At 41.3% G+C, this 19,956-nt stretch overlaps 1 protein-coding gene across 4 annotated transcripts in view; it reads left to right on the top strand.

Moving 5' to 3' along the window:
* Nucleotides 1–8,469: 8,469 nt before the first annotated feature.
* Nucleotides 8,470–19,956, top strand: part of SCYL3 (SCY1 like pseudokinase 3) — a 42,403-nt gene continuing 30,916 nt past the window's right edge. For 3 of the 4 annotated variants that reach the window (XM_030875519.3, XM_030875520.3, XM_030875524.3), the window contains exons 1-2: nt 8,471–8,938; nt 14,102–14,319. In XM_030875519.3, coding sequence (XP_030731379.1) covers nt 14,155–14,319 — 165 coding nt within the window. In that variant the 5' untranslated portion in view covers nt 8,471–8,938; nt 14,102–14,154. Of the gene's footprint in view, nt 8,939–14,101; nt 14,320–19,956 lie in introns of all 4 variants that reach the window. The other variant, XM_030875523.3, reaches the window with a different exon arrangement.

A 19,956-nucleotide genomic window follows, 5' to 3' on the forward strand; every position in this document is an offset into this window, starting at 1 on the left:
ATCTTGCTCTGACAAATACAATGTGGCAGAAATGATATGCGAGTTCTAGGGCCTGCACCTCAAGAAGGCTTGCAGCTCCTGCCTTTGCCCTTGTAGAATGCTCCCTGAGACTGACATGCTGTGAAAATACTTGGAGCCCAAACATCCCAGCTGTCTCAGCTGAGCTGCCCACCCCAACCCTGCTGACATATCACCAAAACTCAGTTATGTGAAGGAGCCCAAGTAAGTCCAGAAGAAGGACCTCCCAATCAACCGAAAAACTGAAAAATGATAAATTGATGTTGTTTTAAGTCTGTAAGTTTTGGGCTGCTGTGGCCGATTGTGTTTTCCAATGATGGCCCCTCTGATATATCCCATCCCACACGCTCATCTAACAAAGTGATATTGACACTCCCCCCATCTAGTAATGGAGTCTATGTCCCCTCCCCTTGAGCCTGGGTTTCAACCAACTGCGTTAAGCCGAAGTGTTGCTACATGACTTCCTAGGCTGTCATAAAAGTACTTTCACTTCTGCCTTGTTCTCTTGGAACCAGCTGCCATGCCGTGAGAGGGTCCAGCCACATGGACAGGCCAGGTATAGGGGTTGCAGGAGATGGTCCCATCTGAGGTCCCTGCAGACAGGTAGGTTCAACAGCTAGAGGTGAATAAGCCTTCAGAGGAGTCCAGCCTCCCCCACACCCCCTGCCCTCAAAGCCCCACAGAGGACACCACATGAGCCAAGATGAGCTGCCCTGCCAAGCCCTGCTCAAACCCTTACAGATTTGTGAGCAAAAAGAAAAATAATGTTGCTGTTTGAAGCTCTTAAATTTGTGATGGTTTGTTATGCAGCAATTGATAACTGATATAAATTATATCAGAGAGTGATATATATAAAGGCCTATAAAAATGCTTCAAATCACAAGTACTAAGACTTCCTTAAACCTTTCACTTTCTCTCCACATCTACTACCAGCACTAGTATTTTGCACAGATAGGAAGACTGTGAGTCCATGAGAGTTGTTACCTAAATGAAGAACAATCAAGAACAAAAACATACCACCCTGTAGAGTGACTATTTTAATTCATTTCCCAGCAAAGTTATCAATTCCTATAAATCATGATCTCTCAAGGCCATTTAGAAATATTTTGATTACCAGAGGTCCAACATACGGGGCTTTGCAGTATAAAATACTTGTGTGTGATCCTCATGACTGCTCAATATAGAAACCCTGCAGTTGATTAACTTGTGAGAAGAAATGTTTAGCACGTACTTACCTTCCTCTACTCTTTTCTCCTCCAGGCCTCTTAATCTTGTTTGGCTGGTAGTTTGGGGAACTGAAGTAAGTGAATCTGGAATCTGGAAGTTGGTAACTGCTACTTAAAAGCAAAATAAATACCTCTTATGAGGTCAGTTCTTTTTCCTCCTTACCGGCAAGTTACCAGTGTCTCAAGTCTGCTGCTGTGTCATCAGCACTGGGCTAGGGCGTGATTGTGAAATTGAACCCCAGAGAGCATGAATATTATTGTTTGCACCAGGTGGAACGTGGAGCTGCACATTAAGGCCTAGAGTCCAGGAGGGCAAGTTAAAGAGGCATTGAAACTTCTCAGTTTAGCTTAACTTTCAGGGCTCATTTATTTCCAATCCTGGGCTGAAGGAATCCATTTTAATTCAGTGATTTCAGAAAGGAGACCCCTAATTTTGGAAAGGAGCTCAAAGGGATCTGCAAACCCCGGAAATGCAGTGAAATACTTTGAAAATGGAAGCCCAGCCTATCAATCATATCTCATTGAAATCAGTTAAGTCTAACCACTTGCTTTGTTTTTTAACATTCCTAATGTTGTCTTTATGACTATCCCCAATTAATTTTCTATTTTTGTCACACTTGACTTTTAGTAACGTAGAATATGACATAAGGCACCTACCGATACAGAGTTCCCTTTTGTTACAACTGCTGACAACAACTTGATGAGTATGATATCCATCCTCCTTCATGTGCAGGTTTGTGCATGCTCACACATTATATGGGCATTTTTAATTGAGAAAAAATTCACACACCATAAAAGGCCATTTTAAAATGTACAATTCAGTGGTTATTAATATAGTCATCAGTTGTGCAACCATCACCACTATCTGATTCCAGAACATTTTCATCAACCTGAAAAGAAACCCTGTACCAATTAGCATTCACTCCCCCTTCCCCTCTACCTCCAACCCACGGCAACCACTAATCTACTTTCTGTCTCTGTGGATTTACCTGTCCTGGATATTTCATATAAATGGAATCATAATATATGGGCTTCTGTGTTTGGCTTCTTTTACATAGAATAAAGTATTCACAGTCCTGTATGTTCTAGTATGTGTCAGCACAGATCTTCCTCGACTTACCATGGGGTTACATCCAGATAAACCCATCATAATTTGAAAATATCATAAGTGGAAAATATATTCGATGCACTTAACCTACTGACGATCACAGCTTAGCCTAGCCTGCCTTATACATGCTCAGAACACTTACATTAGCCTACAATTGGGCAAAATCATCTAACACAAAGCCTATTTTATAATAAAGTGTTGAGTATCTCATGTAATTTATTGAATACTGTACTGATGTAAGACTACAAGAGCTTCCAATCTAAGTTTACATTTCAGTTCCTTATTCCTTTATTAAATTATCTTTAAAATTACAAAAGTAATCTATGCTCACTATATCACAAAAAACACAAAACATGCAGATATATCATGAAAAAAAGTAATTCCATCTCCCTACCCCACACAGTGACTATCAAAACAGACTAGTATCTATCTTTCCACACTTCCATTCACCATTCATCAATAAATGCTTGTTGACAACCTACAATGAAGGTTAGATCAATGAACAAAACAAAGATTTTTTCCCTTGTGGAACTTATATTACAGCAGAGGAGAAAAAAGCCATTTAAATATAATTGTTTAAAAAGATAGAATGGGGTCTCTCAGGTAAATATGAGTCACACGTTCAGGCTTTGAAGCCCTAAGGCCATGGAAAGGCAAAGGTTCAAGAATGAAAGGAATGAGAACTCTGATGAAAAAAGCCAGGCCCCCTGTGGTCTGGACCAGTCACAGAACAGCAATAACAGGATGTAATAGTGTTTGAATGTTTGACATGTGGTAGCCCTTTACATGCTTTACCTAATCTAACCCTCACAAACACAAGTAGGTACTACTTTAATCCTTATTTTGCAGCTGAGAACATGGAGGTTGAGTAAAATGAATTTGCCCAAGAATACTCCAGACAGTGAGCAGCAAAAGTGGGCTCAAACCAAGATCTGCTAACATTGGAACCTGCCATATTGGAAGAAAGTATGCAATGAGGTTGAAAATAGTCTTAGTGAGAGCAAAACAGGGAACTAGCTAGACGGTCAGAAAGTGGTGCTGTGATTTTGAAAATGATGCACAGTTGAGACTTTAGGGTATGACCTGAGAAAGACACATCTCTGAAGGGTGGCCACAGATGGTCGTGCATACTAGATTCTAGTGTCTGGTCCTCAGCTTTGCTGGATTGGAATTGAGAGTTTGGACACCAGCTATGATCAAGTTCTAGGAGAAAAAAAATAATAAACTCAAAAAAGACTGATGCATATAAAAGCAAGAAGCAAGGGACTTCCCTGGTGGCGCAGTGGTTAAGAATCCACCTTCCAAAGCAGGGGACACAAGTTCAGTCCCTGGTCCTGGAAGATCCCATATGCTGCAGAGAAACTAAGCCCATGCACCACAACTACTGAGCCTGCTCTCTAGAGTCCACAAGCCACAACTACTGAGCCTGTGTGCCACAACTACTGAAGCCTGAGTGCCTAGAGCCCGAGCTCCACAACGAGAAGCCACTGCAATGAGAGCCTGTGCACGTCAATGAAGAGTAGCCCCCGCTCATGGCAACTAGAGAAAGTCCGTGTGCAACAGTGAAGACCCAACACAGCAAAAAATAACTTAATTTTAAAAAGCAAGAAGTAATTTATTAATTTACAAAGAGAAGTAGAACCAGAAAGTATGAATACCTAGTTAGCGTGCACTCATGAGAGTGGCTCATATAGGCTCATGAGAGCCGACTGTTAAATGTTCAGAAAATTTGGAAGCCAGTTGTTAAACATAGCCCTTGTTAAAAATTAAATTACATAAACTCATCATTAAATAGATTATATTTTTAAAGGTAAGAAAGACTAAGAACTCATCACTTAAAACTTATTTTACTATATTATATTATTATCTATGCTCAGAGGTTATTTACATCTTTTATAGCTCTAGGATGGAAATACTATATAATGTTGGAGCACATTTCTTTCCAACTCTGCATTCAGTTATGTCATATTGGTACTGTGAAGTTGGCCATGGTGGGAATATTTACACTATAGAAATCAGCAAATGCTACAAATCAGGGCTTTGTTTAATGTTTTGTTGATTGTCTAGAGTTAATAAAGTGATGAAGAATGTTAATAACAATGCAAATTAAACTTAAAAGTCTTTCTTGACCTACATTAGAAATTGAGGAAATATCCTTCTAGTATTCAAAAATATTACTGGTTTCAGCATAGAAGATAATTCACAACCAATATATGTCTTTCTTGTTTCATTTTCATCTTAACTGTTAATATAAATGAAAATAGTAACCACCTTTCACATCAAAACTACACTCATTCACCAGTTGCAACCATAGGTTGATCATGAACACAAGAGTATAGCAAAAATCAATGAAATCATACTGTGAGAATCAACTGGTTATATGGAATCTACAGTAAAGAATATTATATATGGACAAAGAATCTTACACAGAGAGGCAGTAGTCTCTAAATTCATTTGTTCAGATACTGTGTTGTGTTATAGTTGTTTTTCTCTGTGTTGAGTATAGCTGAATCATACAGTATATCAGGATATTTACAACTTGATGAGACCATGATGCCCCAATTTTTATCTCCTGTCTGGGCCTCTGCAGTGATTCTTCAAACCTTTATAGCCATCAGCCGACTTGATAGCTCCACTTGGATGTTTAACAGGTTCTGCAAACTTGTTATTGTTTCACCATGCATCCAATTGCTAGAGCCAAACCCAAGGCAGCAACCTTGATCCCTTACTTCACTTCCTCTTACCAGCTAATACCATTCATTCTATGTCTTAGTGGGCTTGCACTGCCCAAACAAAATACCATAGACTCAGGGGCTTAAACACCAGACATTTGTATCTTCACAGTTCTAGTGAGAGCTCTCTTCTGGCTTGCAGATGACTGCCTTCTCACCCTGTCCTCATGTGGCAGAGATAGAGAGAGAGCACGCTCTCCAGTGTCTCTTCTTATAAAGGCACTAATCCCATTATGAGGATAACACCCTCATAACCTCACCTAACCCTAACTATTTACCAAAGGCCCATCCCAGAATGGGGTTAGGGCTTCAATACATGAATTAGGGTTTAGGACCTCAATATCTAGATTTGGTGATGGTAGTTGCAGGGTGGAGTTGGGGGTACACAGTTCAGTCCATAGCCCTCTATTCCAAAATATATTTCTGACTACTTAAGTCCATCTCTATTCCTTGTCCTGTAGCCCAAGTCACTATTATTCCCCACATAGACTATTGCTAAAGTCTCCTAACCTGTCTCCTTGCTGCCCTTCTCTCTTCTTATGATCCATTCTCCATATAATGGCCAGTGTGAGTTTTTAAAACTGTAGACTAGATTGTTACTCTCTTGCTTAGAATCCTCAGTGGTTTCCAAAAACGCTTTCCCATGACCCTCAAGCCCCAGCCTGTCTTAGTGGCCTCTTCGTGAACACTCTCCCCTTTACTTACTACACTCCAGCCACACTGGCCCTCTTCCTGTTCCTTAAACACATCAAGCTAGTTCCTGCCTTGGGATGTTTTCCGTTGCTGTCTCTGTGCCATAGATCTTCACATAATTATCATTCAGTGTTAGATCAAACATCACCTTTTCAAAGAGGCCATCTTTGGAGATCCGTCTAAAATAACTCCCTTTCCTCTCCTGTCTTACCCCTTACCCTATTACTCTCTATCACATTGGGGTGGCAGTACTGCATAATGGTTAAGAAAATGAAATCTGTAGGCAAACTACTCTATGCCATTACCAGCTGTGTGACTTTGGTCAGCTTACCTAACCTTTCTGTGCATAAGTTTTCTCATGGGTAAAGTGGGATTTATGTACAGCTTAAATGAATTAACGCACAGTAAATACTCAACACGTGTTAGCTGCTATTATTACCTTGTTTTATTTTTTTCATGGAATTTACCATCATCTGAATTTATCTTTATTCGTTTATATATCGTCTATCTCTCCCCTTATGGCCGCCCCCACCCGCCACCGCCCCTCCAAGACGTGAGGTCTGTGAGGGCAGGAAATTTATCTTGTTTTGTTTGCTGTGATATTTCCCCAGTCTGTAGAGCAGAGGCTGGCATATAGTGAGCACTTCTAAAGTATATACAATTGTCAGAAAAGCCTCAGAGTAACCAGAGAAGTGTAGAGTCATTTAGCTCATACTCAGCTTCACACACAGTAGATTGAAACTTATTTGCTGGTGGTGGCACAGGGCACTTCAAAAAACGAAAGTAACATTCCTAGCACTAAGCTACTAGCACCTCTTCAATCACTTAAAAAGAAAAGTTTTATTTGGGCCCCTCAAAGAACCCACTTTTCTGCAATGACTGTTATCTTTTTCCTCCTTCTTTTCTTAGTGGTCAGCACTGGGCATGGCTCAGAAAAGGTGTGTCAAATATCCGTGGAATAAACATAGTCTGTAACATAAGGTTGTAAGTTCTATAACATTTGCATAGTGTTTACAGTTTACAAAGCAGGCCAATATTCCTTACAACATGGGTATCATGATGTCTGTGATTGACTTTAAATTTCTTCAGGACAGTGTAATATTCTGTGTGGGTCATTTGGTTGAAGCTATGCCCTAGAAGTTGCTGGCATTCTAGTATTAGGAATCCACACTCCAGGAGTAGTTAGCTAGCATCATACCAGAAAGGTCACATTCCAGAGATGGAGCTACAAATATTTTAGTCACCTTGATCTCTGATGCCACCAGATGTTTTGCTAATTATCAGAGTGAGTGCCAGAAATGGCTTTTGATTGGCAAAAATAACAGCTTATTAATTATCATGATGAATACTAGAGATGAGCTCTCAAAAGAATGCTCTCCACTCCTGAATAAACAGGGTGAGCACTAAAAATTCGAGTCCTCAGACTTTGGAGATGCCACCTGAGGCTTCATCGCTATTGGTCCTGGCTCTGCCACGGGTCTGGAAGATTTCTGGTTGCCAGATGCTGGCAGTAACTATAATGATAACAGAATCCTGCCTCTGCAGCCCTGTACTTCTGTTTCTCAACTTTCTAGTGCAAGGTGGTGGTCAAACCATTTACAACTGCACCCTCCAATACTGTAATCTTTATCTACATGTGAATTTTGAGCATTGACATACGGTCAGTTTAAATTGTAAAACATACATATCAGATTTTGAAGACAGTACAAAAAATGTAAAATATTTCATTAATTATTTTTTATTTTGGGTACGTGTTTAAATGACAACCTTGTGGCTATGTGTTAAAATATAATACTAAAATTGACCCCACCTCATTCTTTTTACTGTTTTTTTTTGTTGTTGTTGTTGTCGTTTTTGTTTTTTTGGCTGTGCCAGGTGGCATGCAGGATCTTAGTTCCCCCACCAGGGATGGAAGCCATGCCCCCTTGCAGTGTGAGCTCAGAGCCTTAACCACGGGACCACCAGGGAAGCCCCTCTTTTCACTGTTTTAAATATGGCTACCAGAAAATTTTAAATTACATATGTGGCTCAAATTCTATTTCTATAGGACAGTGCTGACCTAGGACGGAGAGCTCGACTTTCGCAAGCTAATAGGACAGATTAAATACTATTTGTGCCTGCTTTCTAATAAATATTCATTTCTGAATAAGGGACAAAATTGGGTTTGATATTTGCTTTCACTTAATCTAGTGAAGAAATTGTGGGATCCTTATCCGTACTGTAACAGACCAGAAAGAATTTAAAACTTTTAGGTGATCAAATGATTTAGGTCAGCTGTGAACTGTGAGGTTGTAAAAGCATTAAATAGTAGCGATGACTACTACTAGGCTCACATACAAGATAACAGAGAAAATATACTGGGTTTGAGCCACGTAGTTTTAAAATTATCACGTATATTCATTCTATTCGCACAACACCCTATTAAGTAGAAACCATCAATATTAATAATAAGAACTATTAATATTAATAGTCCCAATTTGACTCTCCGCTGGTTTAAGCATAACTTCAGAATTCCCATTTGAAAGGGCTTCAGCTGGAATCACTTCTACCTCTGCCAGCTTCAGTAGCGGATCCGTACGACTTCCGCCCACGCAGCGCAGCCAATCAGGGCTGCGGGGTGAGCGACGTCACTCTCCCAAAAGTCCTCGCCAATTCCCAGAGTACTCCTATTCTCCGTCCTGCCCCTTTTCTATTTGTCAGAGGCGACCGGCGGCCATTTTAGGTTCGGGCGGAAATCCAGTTAAGACCGTGCGGTTAAAAGCCTGAAAATTAAAATCAAGGCAAACTTGCACGTTCAACTCAGAGCCCAAGAAAAGAGACATCTTCACTGACCAACTAGGCGGCTGGGGACAGAGGGTGAACCGCTGGGCCGGCACCGCCGCCCATACTCAAGATGGCACCGGCCTGAGAATCACCGGCGAGGCCGCCCCATCTCGGTTCCGGGTTCTTTCGCCCCAGTGGTGGCGTTGTAGGGCTGAAGGCTGGCATCCTGTCCGGCTTCCGGACCCGTCTCTATGGTGCCGGAGAGACCGGACCTCAGAAGATTGTGGGGGTAGTGGCCAGAGTATCACGGGGGAGGCGAGGGTGGTTGGTGTCAACAGGGGGCGAAGAGGGGACCGAAGCTAAGATCCTCGGCTGCCCCCCGCGCCGCCCTCCCACAGGTAACAGGGAGCCCTGCGCTGCGTCCTCCGTCCGTGCGGGCCTGGGCCGCTGGGGAGGGGGCCGGGCCTGGAGCGAGGCGCGGGGGTGAGGGGTAGGGAACGCGCGCCCCGCTCGCGGGTCCGCGCTTGGGGCCCGCTCGTGGGCGAGCTCGGCGTGGTGTCGCTGCCGGTTGAGCTCTGCTCCCCACCTCAGTGTAGTCTCCCCCTGCTTTTTGCGGGGCGCCCTGCTAACCTGGGCTTCGCGGGCGACCCCCGCCCGGGGCGGCGCTGGCGGCCGGAGCTGTCGAAGGAAGCCGCGGAGCCTGGCCTCGCGGGCAGGTGTGGAAGGTGAGGGGCCAGCTAAGCGGGAGCGCCGCCACCGCCCCTCTGAGACCCCGGGAAGTCGCGGTCAGACCCCGCTGGCCCCCAACCCCCGCGCCCGGGCCGTCCTCCTCGCCGCGGGGAGGGCTAGTGTGCGCGGCGGGGCCGAGTCGCGGGGAGCCTGGGGTTGCGCCCGCGCTGGGTTGCTGCCTTCATTCTCGATCCGAGACCAGTGCCAGGCCCCCAGAGGCCCAGCTGGTTCCTGTCTTTGGGTAGTGTTTTTTGTTTAAAATGAAGATGAAACAGTTTTGGGAAAATCGTATGTAGGAAACCGTGTGAATACTCAGAGTTGGGTCCTGAATTTTGGAATCCCTGTGTGCATACCCACATAACATCCCATGTCTTAGCAGAAATCATACGTAGTTCTTTCGGTACGCAAAGGCTTCATAATGTATCGCCGGACTGAGTTCAATATAGGGAATATATACGTGAAACAGATCAAAGCAAAGGGCCCGAAGTCATGTTATCACTAGATAGCGAAATACCAATCAATACCGGGTGTCCTTTGAACTCACAGTGCAAGCCCTTATCGTTGAAACTTCCAAGCTGAGGGAGCTAGGATAACGATCATCTCAGTTACTTGCTGTGAAAAGAACAGAGGTAGAGAGAGTTCCCCAGAGGACACTGATTTCTTAGTTTAGTGTATGAGTTGCCCAGTGACCTAGACAAGAGCTTTTAATCCCACAGGTGGCCCAGAAACTTGATGTGCTGCCCAAGGAAGCAAAAGGGTGGAGGAAGATAGGTGAACAACATTTTAAAGAGAAGATCATGATGCGTATTCAAGTCAGAAACTGTGTACCCCACATTTTATTATAGAGAGTGGAGATGGTAAATTCTGCAAAATACCCATGCTAATATTAAAATATCCTTTTCTGCCTTTTTGTGACTTTTTAATTTCAAAGTTAAACGATTTGGTGTTTTCCCCTTTACTCCTTAAAACAAAAAAGATAGTATTTTGGAAGTCCAGGTGTTATTGTTTATCAGTATTGCATTTCAGTAAGGCCATTTAGCTGAATTATCATTTTTAAAGCGCTGTTGATAGCAACCGTTTTTGTGCCTCTTAGGGTACAGTTTTGTGAAGTTAAGAATTACTGCTTTAAGACCATCAGATTGCAGTCAACAGCACATCTTTTTTTTTTTTTTTTTTTTGTGGTACGCGGGCCTCTCACTGTTGTGGCCTCTTCCGTTGCGGAGCACAGGCTCCGGATGCGCAGGCTCAGCGGCCATGGCTCACGGGCCTAGCCGCTCCGCGGCATGTGGGATCTTCCCGGACCGGGACACAAACCCGTATCCCCTGCATCGGCCGGCGGACTCTTAACCACTGCGCCACCAGGGAAGCCCAACAGCACATCTTTTTATTTACCCCCTAATGAAGTTTTCACTGGACATAGGCTATAACCCAGCTACTCTGTAAGCATTGCAGGATGGTATCAGTAGACTTCTGTCAACATTAATCATGCTTTCAAACCAATAAAATGTCAGCCTTTTGAGTTCTCACAAGGAAGGGGTTCATTCCTTTAAATTTTTAAGTGGCATTTCTTGGGGTCTTAGACCCAAATACATACTGCTAAGAAAAACTGCCAGTTTTAACCTCTTCCTAAATTTTTTATAACCCTAAATTGTTAATGATCTTATAGTGGAATTCAGAATATTAAATGAAAGGTTAATAGGTGTTGTAAGGCCCAGTATTCCCACAAGAAGGTATTTTGCTATTTAGAAATGACTAAGTTCATTGATTGTCCATTGCTGTACCTCTGCTGACTGCCATTCATTCAGCCAGAGCGTGTCCCTGACTCTTGGGACCATTTTATCTCCTTTGGAGAGTAATATTAAAGCTAAGTGAATGGCATGATTTTCTGCCAAGAAGATTATTTTCTTGCAGCAATTCCTTATGTGTGGATTTTGGAAAGCTGTATTTTGTGGCTAAGAGAGAGAAGGAAGTTAGACTAGCTTCAGATATACACTTTTCGAAGTAGCATTTCTCTAGTGCCTTCCTTTAGTCTGACTGGTTTTTCAGACAAGAGGAGTTAAAAAGAACTCCTGCTTATGAAATGGCAGTTGGTTTCGAAGAACATGGACCCATTCAGGCTACCTCAGGTGTGCCTCAGGCTACGCATGATTGTAAGGGTGGCAGTGAGGCAGTGGATTTGAAGCTGGGCTTCTTGTAGCCTCGAGTTGGAGTAGTAATGTGACTCTAAATCTAAGTTACTCTCCCAGTGTTTGCTTTTCCTTCTCCTGCTGCCAGCTGGCTTCCTCTGTACTTGCCAGGTTTCTGCTTTTACATGGCTTTGGCTTGCCATAGCCCTGACTCTACCTTATGGCATCCTTTTACCTTCAGCTGTGCTGCTAACAGACAAAAATATCTCACATTCATTCAGATTCCTGGGGCAGACAGTGATTGTCCAGCTTAGCTCTTCATCCAGGTCATGGGTCCTAGAGATGGCTAACGTGTGATTTGACTGCCCTTTGGCCCAGGGTAGGCACCTGACCCATAAAGTGTGCCCAAGAAGAAGGCAGGTGCTAAACATGACCCTCCCGACTAGGGTGGGAGTGGGAGGTTGCTGCAGGTACCACACCATCTCCAGAATAGGGGAATTAACGGTAATTGCTTTTCTCCAAGATCCTACATAAATGCTAATTTTATTTGTAGTCCCAGTAGAAAGGTGAGTGTTACATACACAGGTGACCCTTGAACAACATGGGTTTGAACGGCACATGTCCATTTATACGCAGATTTTTTTCAATAAATATGCACTGCAGTACTTCATGATCTGCAGTTAGTTGAATCCCCTGCGTTGTTTGAATCCACAGATGTGGAACTGCAGGTGTGGAGAATCAACTGTAAAGTTATACTCACATTTTTGACTGAGAGGGTGTTGGTGCCTTTAACCCCTGCGTTTTTTAAGGGTCAACTGTAGTTGAGATACTTTTTAATACTGTTTTTCGTTTGTTTGTTTGGTTTTTTTTTTTACTTTATCATTCTTAAGAAAGAGAAATTGCTTGGCAGGTAGGAAATCAGTGAATTTGTTACAAATCCAGCTTAGTTCTTATCCTCAGAAACATTCTTGGGTTTAAAAAAAAAACCCATCAATTTTAGGTAGCTTTAGCCCTTATACGTGTTGTGTTCCTTATTCAGTGACGTATGTGGGTCTGTAGGCCCTTGAAATTCTCTGTTTGGGGTATCTGTTTTGAGCAGCATTATATACTCTGATAACCTAGTAAGCATTGTATGGAACTTCACCAAAGTGGAAAAAAAATCCAAATAGAAGGTCAGTATATAATGATTCTTAGGTTTATATTTACCCAAAGGATACAGATTTTAAACTGAATTTTTTTAAAGATCCACATAGAATTTGGCGCTGTTTTTTAGAACTAGCAACTTGTTTCCCACACTGCCAGAGTTAGTAAGAACTCTTTTTATCTTTTATTTTTTAAATAATGGTAAAGCCAGAACTGAAAACTGACTGCCACAAACTTTTCAGACATGTGTTGTTTAGACTATACAGGTTTAAAAACATTTGAGCCAATGTTGGAAAATAGGAAATTTCCACATAACTATTCAGGCTCATGGCTCTTTATGGTAAATGGTGTGACCTGCCAACTCTGAAATGGCAGTCCTGGTTGGAACCTTGTGATGGTGGCTCCCGTCAGAGTGCAAGCCCAGTCAGTAGGTGCCTGTGCGCACAGTAGGCCTTTTGCTATTCCACCAATACTGCTGCATTGCTGTGCATTGTCTTTTGTAACCATGTGAGTTTGTATCCCTGTTGTAAAGAAAGATATGCTCTTTTATGGAAGATTTGGGAGGTGCAGGCAAATGTATGTCTATGTTTGTATATATATGTGAATCATCCATGATCTGATGCCCACAACAAACCTCTGTTGATACTTCACATATTTTTTTCTTGTGTGTGTGTATGCATGTGTATGTATATATATAGATAGCTATAGCTATAGATCACTCATCACTATAATCATAATCCAAATACTGAATATATCCATTCTCCCAAAGTTTCCTTATACCCCTTTGTAATCCTTTCCTCTCCTGTGGCCCCTCTAACTACCCTCACCCCAGGCAACCACTGATCTATTTTCTGTCATTATATAGTAGTTTGCATTTTCTGGAATCTCATGTACCTGTGGGTTGTCTTTTTAACATTTGAGATTATACAATTTTGCATTTTCCCCTTTTTAGCCTAACTCTGAAGACAGTTACGGGATTGTACTTTTTCTGATGTTTATTGTCATTTGTGTTCAGTGAGTAGTCTGTTTCCTTTCCCATTAATCCACAGGTGTTTTAGTGTTTTCTTGGTTTATATACACTCTCCATTTGTTAACATGTTTTTCATCATTTTAGAAATATTCTCCAGTTCGTATTGTTTTCCTTAGAATTGTAGGTTATTTTAGACATGCAGAAGTTCATCATCTTTGAGTGATCGAGTTTTGTGACGCTTTCCTCTGCGAGGCAGGACATGAGTGGTTTTAGGGAGCAGGAGAGCTCTTACTCTGTATTCGATTGCGTTTCCACTGCGACGGTTCTGTGTGTGCGCAGTAGGGGGTTGGGAGCAGCAGCAACCGCGCGTGTCTGTTTGGTTAAGTGTATTTTCTCTAGAGCTGAAAGTTGTTAATTGACAAGCATTGCAGGTAATTTGCTGAACATTTACTATTTCTGTTGTCAAACAGCCTACTTTATGAGGGTTGTAGGAACTAGTAGGTTTGAGTGCCTGGGTCTGGGTACTCGGCTATCTCTGGCTCATGTATCAGATAGAGACTCAATGTTAGGAAATGTTTTCTGTTTTCTTTCAGGTTTGCTTGGCTTTGAGGAGGAGCTGCAGCACCCCTGCCTCACAGCCTAAGGGATGGGCTCAGAGAACAGCGCTTTGAAGAGCTATGCCCTGAAGGAACCACCGTTCACCTTACCCTCTGGACTTACTGTTTACCCCGCTGTATTGCAGGATGGCAAATTCGCTTCGGTTTTTGTGTATAAGAGAGAAAACGAAGACAAGGTTAATAAAGCTGCCAAGGTATTGTAATAGGTGACTACCTAATAGTTAGTACTTTTTACTGTCATCTTGTTTTCTATTAAAATATGAAATTAATAAACTTCAAAGGGGGTAGGTCATAAGGAATAGTATTTTTATTCATGTCCTTTCAAAATATAGCTGCTTTTACTTCACGGAATGTCTCCAACTTGCACAACAAGGTCAAGTACCATAGGTAAGCCAAAAGCTTTATGCAACTCAGCGTGATAGCTCTTATCATCCTATTTTTTAGTGAGAAAGTTTGGGAGGTGATTTTACATGGCTCATAGAAGATAAAGGGACTTAATCTAGCTTAGGAAAAATGCTGTTAAGTATGGGCAACATATTAATTGGTGTATTGAGGATGGACCTGGAAATGAAATATTTTAGGAACTGTAGCTACTGTTTTTTTCTTTTCCTGAGGCATTTTGATGCTCCCAGAAAGAATGTGAAACTGGAATGTGGGACTGGATGCCCCGGAAAGAATGTGACCTTGGCTCTAGTTCTTGCTGAGGGAGCTTAGAGCGTTAACTTCTGGTGGCTTCAGTTTCCTCCTGCCTCACACCTCCTAAGTGCTCCTCCGGGTAAAGGGTGCCAGTACCATGCTGGCTGACCTGCTGTCAGGGGACCCTGGCCTCTTACTAGAAAAAGTGATTCCTCTTTGGAATATAATTCCAGAAAACAGCCCTAGGTGTCTTTTCAAATTTAGTGAAAACAAAGGTATTAGGTGATATTTCCTTGGATAGCTAGCTGCTGCTTTGGGTATTCAGGCATTCAAATTATCTTCAGGAAGGTTCCAAAAAGGCACGCATTAATTAACTCTTCTTTGTTTACTATGGCAGGCATACTTTTCAGATTGATTTGGTATCTTTATTTTGTTAGAGTTATGATCTGTACCTTGAGTCACTTTGTACTATCAACAAGAATGAAACATTGATATCTATTTCATAGGTCTGTTTAAATGGTTTGTACCTTTTTTTATGATTATAAAGGGCTATGTTATACTATGTAATATTAGTAATATAATTTTGGCATTTTGTTTGTCACGCCGGTTCATTATTTGATGTCTCTGATCAGGCATGAAGTTAACGGTTGTAAGGTGGTTCCTGAGGAAAACGTTCCTCTCAGGATGCATTTTCCATTAATGGACTGTGGTAAAAAGTATAGCTGGCTGTTGTATTGCTAAGTAATTGTGCTTTTTGGTAAGACTACGTTTGTCTCTTTTCCATCCCAACTAGGAATTGTTAATAATTTTTTTTGTGATTTTGCAAAAGATAAAATGCCTTGCCTCCCTGTTTTATTAACTGTATGTACAGTTAATATCTGACATACTTCCTGTTATTTGATAAGGTTGCACTTTTTTTAGTAATAATTTAGAGCGACTGTTTCTAGTTAAGTACTAGCGATTTACAATTCTTAGGGTTTTTTTCATAAGACCATAAGATTTTTGAAAATTACATTAACCTTTATGGTGTATGTACCAAGAAAGTAGAACAACACAGGTCAGAAAGTTTCTACAGGAAAAAAACAAAGACCTGCGCTCAATGTTTGAGGACTTCCGTGCTGTAGGAATTGCAGAGCTTGAGAGGGAGGATTTTTACCCCCTTGGTATCTGCACACTCTTCTGAGCCATGACTGAGCCTTTTCAAGTAGTTCATACTTGTCTCCTGTGTTCTTCAGGCCATTATGTGGCTTTGAATACCTGAGCCATGAATCTGAGAAATTTGAAATGGCAACAAAACGATAAGGAGTTTAGATGTAGGTTACAGTACTTGAGAAATGTATGGCATTGCGTCAGGTTTTAGGAACTTGATTTCTGAGATACCTGAAGTATTAAAACACCATAGGTAGCTTGCCTCACTTTCTCTAGAGTTCAGGCTCCTAGTTCTACCACTGATAGTTCTAATGACCGTTTCAAGCAGGTATAGCAGTGTTTTCCTTACCAAATATTGTTAGGTAGCGATTATACTCTTCCTCCACTGTTGTAAATAAAAACTAACAATCACAGCACACTGTTCAACCTCTGAAAAAGGACGAAATGCAAGTATAACCTTTGGCCACAAAACAACATCAGAAATACTTCAAGTCCATCATATCTTCTCATCTTATCTTGAATTCATTAGCTACAATAGTATATAACTTTCTCACTGGTGATTATGACTCATTTCTAACCAATAGCCTATAAGGAATGATAAATCCTGAGTCAGAACTTGGTTACTGTGGTTTGCTATAATATAATCTAAGTGCTTAGTTAGGGCTTCATGGTGAGTACAGGCTCAAAGAATGATTCCTGAGTGTCTTTATACCAAGCAGCCACATCGCAGTAGGTATATAGATGCTATGTCAGTGCTCTGTTTAGTGCCTTAGGAGACATTATGCTCTTCTCCATGATGGGTTCAGGCTGCTTTGTGGAAAGGTTGGTCAACATATTTGAGAACCACATTGTGTGGGCACGAGAAAGAAATAGAAGGGATGAATGCTGTGCTTGCATTCTGTTTGGAAAATGCTTTACTGCTTTTCCTTAAGTTGACATTTTCTTTCTGTTCCTCTCCCTCTCCAGTCCTTTTCTATGCTATTTACAACCCTCATTCCAGTAAATCAACTTCCCTACATCGTCAGCTTTTAAAAAAATGATTTCCTTCCCCTCATGATCAAAATCTGGCTCTCTTACAAGGCTTCTAAGCGTCAGCTGCTCAGAAGAACTTGGGAAGTATTCCCCCCCTCCCTCAGGTATGATAGGGTCACCAGGTGGAACTGGCCCTTTGCCAGCTCCCACCACAGTTTTCAGACTTCACAGTCTCATCCTTTCTTTAAATATCTGTCAGAGCCTCTTGTCTGAACTCCAGATCTATATTTCCACCTGCCTATTGAATATCTCCACCTGGGTATTCCAGCAGCACCCAAATGCAGGCTTTCCAACATAGAAATCTTTTTTTTTTTAACTTTTTATTTTATATCTAAGTATAGCCGATTAACAATGTTGCAATAATTTCAGGTGCACAGCAAAGGGACTCAGCCATACATATCCATGTATCCATTCTTCCCCAAACTCCCCTCCCATCCAGGCTGCCACATAACATTGAGCAGAGTTCCCTGTGCTATACAGTAGGTCCTTGTTGGTTATTTATTTTAAATATAGCAGTGTGTACATGTCATCCCAAACTCCCTAACTATCCCTTCCCCCCCCCAGTAATCATAAGTTCTCTTAAGTCTGTGAGTCTGTTGCTGTTTTGTAAATAAGTTCATTTGTATCATTTCTTTTCCAAGTCCGCATATAAGGGATATCATACTATATTTCTCTTTCTCCATGTGACTTCACTCAGTATGACAATTTCTAGGTCCATCCATGTTGCTGCAAATGGCATTATTTCATTCTTTTTAATGGCTGAGTAATATTCCATTGTATATATGTACCACATCTTCTTTATCCATTCCTCTGTCGATGGACATTTAGGTTGCTTCCATGTCTTGGCTGTTGTAAACAGTGCTGCAATGAACATTGGGGTGCATGTATCCTTTTGGACCATGTTTTTCTCCAGATACATGTCCAAGAGTGGGATTGCAGGGTCATATGGTAGCTCTGTGTTTAGTTTTTTAAGGAACAACGTAGAATTCTTTATTCCTTTCCCTTTCTGCATTTTATTCCTAGTTTATGATCTAACCTACAGGCAGTGGGCATTTAAAGACAGAGCATACTTACCATCTTTATCTCAGATTTGCATCTTAGGGGTACAAGGAAGAATATTTCTGCCTGAAGATTCTTGTCCTCTAGTATAGGCATCTTGTTATTTTGTCATTACTTCTTTAACAGAGTAAAATTAAGGCTTTCTCCCTGTCTTAAAACTTGCAAGTGAATTTGAGCTATAGTTAAGAACTACTACTTTGTGTTGTTTTCAAAGTGAAGTAGCAAATTAGAGGTAGAATGGCGATGAAAAGTTAAGCCCCTAAGGCTTGAATTAATTCTCTGGGTAGCTGAGTCATAACTGATTCCTGCAAAGTAGGGATAGTTCATATTCAAAACTAGAGTCACACACTTAACATCTCTGTGTGGGCATAGATAAGTATACATATTGGCACATTATCTAGTACTACTCATATTTAATAATAAAGGTCCTTACTCAGAATCCTTTTTCAAAGACCAGCACCTAGTACAGTGAATGAGATGTGATAGGCATTCAGTAACTTTGGGACAAATGCTTTCAAGTCACTCTCATCTGACAACAGTCACCTTTCTTCACCGGAACAAGAGCGATTTATGTCTTTAATTGATGTTCATTGAGAAAATATCCTAGTTACACTTAGCAGATACCTCTTGTTGTTCCCTCTGTTCTTTGGAGCAGCAGAAGCTTGGATCTATTTGATTAGTAACTGCTAACCTTTCCTGTGAATCTGTGCATAATTTTTTTATTTTTATTTTTTTGCGGTACGTGGGCCTCTCACTGTTGTGGCCTCTCCCGTTGCGGAACACAGGCTCTGGACGCGCAGGCTCAGCGGCCATGGCTCATGGGCCCAGCTGCTCCGCTGCATGTGGGATCTTCCCGGACCGGGACACGTGTCCCCTGCATTGGCAGACGGACTCTCAACCACTGTGCCACCAGGGAAGCCCTGTGCATAATTTTTGCATAACATTGTGTGTGCCAAAGGGGAGTGACAAGTAAGGTTTTTGCTAAGTTAAGAGCTTTGTTCAGAATCATGCAAGAGTTATCCCGTTCTTCATTCAACAAACAAGAAGTCACTTCGGATAAAGAATTTTGCTGGTCATGTAAGGTTAAAAGGATAAACAGAAGCAAAATGGAACATATTATTTATTAATCAGGTGAACATTTATTGACTGTGTATTTTCATGCCAGCACTGAACCAGGTAGCATTCCTTCTGACTTACTAGTATGCCCTGAGTATTAGAAGGAGAATAAAAGAAGATTTAAAACCAAAGAATAATTAGAGCCCTAGGACACAAAAGCTGAATGAAGACTTTTTCCTGAACAGGCGAAAATGAAGTATTTCATGTTTGGCTTGCAAATTATTTGAAATGTTTCTTATAATGAAAATATGAAAGAGGCTGCATAATTTTACTTAGAAACCACAGCTCCAAAGATACCTGTAGGAAGTTCTCTTCATTTAACACACACGCATTCAACCAACCTGCTAGCACAATTCTTGGCTTATCGGGACCTTTGCTGTATTTATATGGGTATGTATGGATTGTTTGAAAAGCTGATATACAAATTAATAGTTTATAATTGCTAGTTTAAAAAATTTTCTTAACTCTTTGTTGTTTATTAGAGTAAATCAGGGGAGGGTAACGCTTCCTTCTTAAGAATAAACAAAAAATCCTATCGGGGCTATCCCCAGAGTTGGCAAAATTTGAGATAAGAAAATAAATTGGGCAAATGAATCCACTCAGAAGATTCTCCTATGATCTTACCTGGGAGAAGTTTAATAGACAAGTGTGAGGTGACTGATATAAAACTTGCACCAGTGCTGGGTTATGGGCTCTTAAACTATCCCATGTTCTTCTGAGATGTTTTGGAACATTCCAAACTAAGTGCTTATTTGTGAAAATGAAACCTGATATTATATTGGGGGCTGTTCTCCAAGTGAAATTTTCCATCAGTCTCCTCCCAATTCGATGATTGGTTT

This window comes from Globicephala melas, chromosome 1 (genome assembly GCF_963455315.2).
Source record: "Globicephala melas chromosome 1, mGloMel1.2, whole genome shotgun sequence".
NCBI lineage: Eukaryota > Metazoa > Chordata > Mammalia > Artiodactyla > Delphinidae > Globicephala > Globicephala melas.